The sequence below is a fragment of the Nematolebias whitei genome, chromosome 1 (genome assembly GCF_014905685.2).
Source record: "Nematolebias whitei isolate Nwh7 chromosome 1, NemWhi1, whole genome shotgun sequence".
Classification (NCBI taxonomy): Eukaryota; Metazoa; Chordata; class Actinopteri; order Cyprinodontiformes; family Rivulidae; genus Nematolebias; species Nematolebias whitei.
The window spans coordinates 39,826,254-39,832,105 of record NC_056498.1 but is presented as its reverse complement, the minus strand read 5'-3'; the positions used below and the strand labels follow the sequence as shown (position 1 = coordinate 39,832,105).

Below are 5,852 nucleotides of genomic sequence, written 5' to 3'. Positions count from 1 at the left end.
ACCTAAAAGTACAATAATATAGTAATATAAAAGTACTAACTTCTATCCGTGCCCTGAAGACCAACAATAAGTGAAAAACCGCGAAGTAGGAATGGTAGTAGTAGTTTATTTTATATATATTAAGGTGTTTGAAACCCTTCCCACACTCTTGCATTATTCTAAACAATGTTTCTAAACTCTAAATGCTCTAAAAGACACAGAACGTCATGATTTCAGCTCCCTGCCTCCTCTACTCTCAGCCGCCTGCAAGTGTTCTTGGCCACGCCCACTTCTCCGCTCTGCACAGAGATCAGCTGATCAGCTGCAGCAGGAAGTTTATCCTGCAGTAAGGGCTTCACAAAGGTGCAGCAGGTGCTAAATAATTTAATTTATTTTAAATAAAAATCCCATGACAATCGTGCGGCTCATCCATCAATCAGCCACTTGTGTGTCACGTCCACTCGTATTTTGAAAAAACTGCGATCGAGCGAGTCGCGATAAACGAACCGCGTGGAACTACTGTACTGCAAATAAATTACGGTAACGGTAGTTTATATCTAAGGAATAACAAACCTGTGTCGCCGTCGTGTTTGCGTTTGACAGAGCTTGAGGTGTTCTTCGTATCCTCGTCGTCTGCTTCACCTGAAGTTGACAAAGTCTAAAAAAAGAAGGATATAAAACAATTAGCAGGTTTATATGAATAAATTAAAAATCCACTGAATTAAAAGAAAACGTTCATATATTTTGAATTTCAACCAGACCTGTGGCTTTGAGGAGGCCACGGATTGGTTCTCCAGGCAGAGAGCCTCGAGCTTGTGCTCTTCCTTTTCATTCTCCTCTTCAACGATCTCGTCCAGAGTAAGAAGATCTTGCAGTTCTCCTTCCAGGACCTCCCTGTCAGAACTCGGAGCATCAGTCACCCCTTCCTCTCCGGTCTCGTCTCCCACCTCATCCACAGTCACCAGCTCCTGCAGCTCTGCCTCCACCTTCTCCTCACTCTCCTGCCGCTCCTCCTTCGTTCTGCTCATGGTTTTCCTACCGTCTCCTCTTCTGCTGCTGCTGCTTCGGCTCCTTCGCTCCCTAGTTTCCCTCTCACTGCGCTCACTTCCTGGCTCTCTGGCAGATGTTTGTTTTCCCTCTTGTTTTTCTGATGTAGCTGTATCGAGGCGATCCTCCACCTCACTCGCTACGTCCAGTTGGACGAGTAGATTTGTTGAAGTCGAGTCGTTTTTCTTGGATTTCCGTGTCTTCTTTGACGCTGGTGTGCTCGTCCTCCTCCCTGTATGTGCAGGTGGGTCATGCTTGACCTTCTCGACATCATCAGCCAACTGAAGCAGACTGTCCTCGTTCTCGGCTCGTCCTGATGTTTCCTTGGATGAGGACACAAGTTGATCATCTTCCACAGAATCTACAACCTGATAAAAAGCCTCTTCTTCCAACTCGTTTCTGGGCGACTTAATCGATGAGGTTCCTGTCTTCTCAGCCTGACCTTTGGCAGGTTGATCATCCTCCACAGAGTCAAGGATCTGGTACGTTTCTTCTTCAGCTGCTTCACTTGTATCAACCTTTTTCAAAGCAGCGGCTTGTTTTGTAGTGGGGGTCTTCTTAGATCTTCCTCTCCTTGGTTTTTGTGATGATGACTGGATCTCCTCAACCACGTCCTCCTCTACAGCATCTAATATTTCGTAAGCCGTCTCCTCTTCGCTTGTGTCCTTTACGACAGCACCCTTGTTCTTTGCTGGTGTGGCTTCCTTTGGTGGAACGCCACTGGTTTCAGGTGCATCTGTGACTGGCGTGTGCCTCCTCCTTGTGCGGGTCTTGTCCTGTTTCGTGTCTTTTTCAGCATCTTGCTCAGCCGTTCTTCTACTTCTTCCCCTGATGGATCGTGTCAGAGCTGGTTTGTCACCGACAGCCTCGTCCTCCACAGAGTCTAAGATTTTGTACATCGTTTCCTCTTCCTTGTCAGATTGTTCAGACATTTCTATGGAGGTCACCGTCTTCTCACCATCACCTTGCCTTCCATCAGAACATTCTGAAGCTTCTTGAACAGATTTGTCTTCAGCGGAGTCCACTAGCTCAAAGACTTTCTCCTCGTTACTCTGATCGGTCTTTTTCTCTTTGCCCGTCGTGCTGTCCTTTGTTCGAGTCTCGTACTTTTTAACTGTTTTGTCCAGTTTTTTGGACGATTTTCCTTCATCTTCATTTTTAGATGTTCGGCTTCTTGAGCAACCACTCCTGGTTGGTCTACCTTCTCTTAAAGTTGTTTTGCCTTTCCTTGTTTGCCGTTTCTTGTCAGTCTCTAATTCCGTTTCTGTTGGCTGATCCTCTAAAGAATCTATTATTTGGTAAACCTCCTCCTCCACCTCCTCTGTTGAGCCAATATCTGCTTTAAAGATCTGGTCACCAGGAGTTCCTGGTTTCTGGCCTTCGCCTTCAGGTACGGTCCGACCATCAGCTGAATTCATCGTCTCCAAGACTTCTTGTTCAGATTCTTTCCCGTCATCATTTTCTAGAAGCTGGTCGTCAGACGTCTGGTCGACATCTTTAGAGGTTTCACTCAATGCTTTTGAAATAATTTCTTGCTCTTGTTTTCCTTTCGTTCCATCTTCCACGCTCCTTGTAACTTGATCTAGAGCTTGATGTTTATCGGCCGTATCGGACGGTTTGTCAGAGCTCTGAACAACTTCCTCCGCCTGAATCACAGCTGAATCTTCGTCTTTATCGTCAGCTGTAGCAGCCTGGTTTTTACCAGCACTGTCAGACACTTGGACATCGATCTCCATTTCCCTGTGGTCCTCTGGAGCCATTTTGCCATCGTTATCAACACGGTCTTCCTCAGGTCCGGTTGTCTTGGTTTTGTTGTTGCGGTTGTCTTCTTCCATGTTTGCCTGGTCATCGGTTTTCTCATCAAGTGAATGCATCGTTCTGTCATTCTCATTGTAATCTCCCCTTTCCTCTGTGGTACCGACAACATTTTCTTTTTCTTTACTTTTCTTCAAGTCTTTGGCAGCTTTGTCTTCAAAATCAGACTCCAGGCTCTGGGTCTGGGTAGGTGACTCTGACTTCTGTCCTTGTGCAGCTGCATCCATCCCTGACGTTTTGGGTTTTGTCTCTGACTCGACTGTTTTTGCAGCATCGCTCTCTGCTGACTCCTTGTGGCCAGACTGTCTCGCTGCACGCTCTGGAGGTTTAGCCTCCTTTTCATGTGACAGACGGGTTCCTGCCTTGACAGACACTGACGAAGATGACGATGAACGGGTACTTCGACCTGTGGATGAAGACTGTGATGCTCTGGCAGAAGACTTCGTCCTGCTTGGTTGAGCTTTCTGACCAGAGGAAGCCGAGGCTTCAACAGACTCTGTAGGTTTAGTTTTGGCGTGCTCAGACGAGCGATTCTGCTTTTTGTCCGATTCAGAGGTGGAACGAGAAGACGAGCTGCGTTTTGTAGATTTGGACGACGACGTGGAGCAAGCAGAGTCTTTAGATGAGGTCTTTTTGGCAACAGGGGACACATTTGAGCTGTTCCCCTCTGTTCCTTTGGTAGGGGGTTGTTTAGGTATGGAGGAGCCATCGTCTGTAGCCGCCTCGCTCATGTCTTCACTAATTTCGTCAACAGTCACAAATTCCTCAAAGTTAAACTCAAACTCATCAAAAATATCTGACTCCTCTTCTTTATGGACGTCCTGTGCCTGGAGGAAGAAATAAAATATAAAAACAGAACTATTGATGGCAAATGTTTTAATCTTTGCACTGTATTTTTGGGACTATAAGGCGCATTAAGCGAAACAAAAGGGTCAGATAAGTCGAACTTTATTCAACTCGTTCATAGTAGCCACATAAAATCGGGTCGGGGTCAGTAAGCACAACCAGAATTAATACATAAGGCTCGCTGTCGATTAATTAAATGATTTTAAGTGTTTGAAAAATACGGTAAATGTTAAATGTTAAATTAGGGCTGGACAATAATTCGATTTATATCACGATATACTTTTATTCAGTAACGGCGATACGAGTTTTAAGCACATTTTCAATATTTCAATATGATTACAGCGTTTCACTGACGCATTTCTTTTTCTATTCGGGTTGAAGCGGCCGCCTCAGTTTCAACCCGGACAGAAAAAGCTGCGACACAACTACGTGAGTGCGTGGTGACGTAGATGTTACGCAGAGCTCGAGTCCAGAAGGCTAGCAAGCTAGGCTAATCTATAATGCGCGTTAAGTTTTCTCTTCAAAATGAGTTCCCACGATCGTCAGAATGTGTCTGAACAAGCGAAGAGAAAGCAGCTGACATAAGTGATGAGAGGAAAGACTAATTTAATGGTGTGGAAGTGGTTCGGCTTTCTAAGATCAGATAAACTGCAGGTTTCAGTCAGTGCGCTGCAAAACGTGACGGAGAGTCGTTCCAAGTAGAACACATTTAACTTGTTTCATCTGAAGTTTCCACTCGATAGAAGATGCTGAGAGTCAGAAGATGAAGCACAAAGTTTGAGCCCTGAAACACCCACAGCTGCATCAGAAGAGAAACATGCAGCAAACACAGAAGTTTGCTGCATGTCGATATCGATACTGAATTATATCGTTATCGGCCAAAATTAAGAAATACATCGTGATAAAAGATTTGGCCATATCCTGCAGCCTTATGTTAAATAAAAATAAATCAATAATTCCTAAGTGAAAAAAAAACTTCAGTGAAACACAGAAAACTTTCAGAGCTGGAAGAACTTGTTCGTTTAAATGTTTTAGGTAAAATAAAAACATGGATGGGTACAAGGAGGAGGCTGAAGGAAAACTTGTTTACCTCTGCGTGTTGTTTGTCCTCCTCCTTTGCACTTTTAACACAAGTTGCTTTGCTCATGTTGGCACTCTAAAAGGATATAAAAGAAAAAAGATTTTAGACTTTAAAAGCAAATTTACATCAGTATGAGGGTCTTCTTCCATATCGCTAAAATTAGAAACATCTGAACTAAAAATGATGCAGAAAAACTGGTCCATGCATTTGTCACGTCTAGACTGGACTATTGCAACGGTTTATTATCTGGGTGTCCAAATACTTCTTTAAAACGTCTTCAGTTGATCCAAAATGCTGCTGCCAGAGTCTTAACTGGAGTTACTGGGAGAGATCATACCTCTCTAGTTTTAGTTTCTCTCCACTGGCTCCCTGTCAAATCCAGAATTGAATTCAGAATTTTACTTCTAACCTACAAAGTAGGGGTGGGCCCCGATTTCATTAATTTTGGGAAATCGGAATCGGCCGATACTTGCATGAGAAACCGATTTCACAGATTTTTTTTTGTTTTGTTTTAACAACAATTGTCTGAACTTCATTTATATTTCAGAGCACGACCTCATGGCCAGTTAAAACAAGTTTGTATTGTTTCTAGGATATTGTTCAAGGGTCTGTTTTTCTATAAAATATTGGAAAATTGAAGGTGCATTGTGATCTTATAACACACGACAGCGTCGCTTATTAAACAAAATCAGAATCAGCAGGTCAGACTTTTTAAGAGATCGTGATCGGCCAGAAAACTGCAATCGGTGCACCCCTACTACAAAGCTCTCAACCACCTAGGTCCATCTAATATTGTTCCATATTTTCCTAACAGAGCACTTCGCTGTCAAGCTGCAGGTTTACTCGCAGTTCCTAGAGTTTCCAAAAGCAGAATAGGAGGCAGATGTTTCAGTTATCAGGCTCCTCTCTTGTGGAACCAACTTCCAGTTTCTGTCCATGAGACTGACACATTGTTCAGTTTTAAAAATGGGATTAAGACTTTCTTTTTTGATAAATCCTATAGTTAGGGTCGGCTTGGGTTTACGGAGCTGTCCTTTAGTTCTGCTGCTATAGGCTTAGACTGCTGGAGGACAAACTGACCACA

At 43.7% G+C, this 5,852-nt stretch overlaps 1 protein-coding gene across 1 annotated transcript in view; it reads right to left on the bottom strand.

The window, feature by feature from the left end:
- Positions 1–552: 552 nt before the first annotated feature.
- Positions 553–5,852, bottom strand: part of LOC119410011 (myb-like protein X) — a gene marked incomplete at its 3' end in the record, with an annotated part of 8,389 nt that continues 3,089 nt past the window's right edge. Inside the window, 3 exon segments of the mRNA XM_037676918.1 lie at positions 553–637; positions 741–3,668; positions 4,778–4,843. Of these exon segments, the coding sequence (XP_037532846.1) occupies positions 553–637; positions 741–3,668; positions 4,778–4,843 (3,079 nt within the window).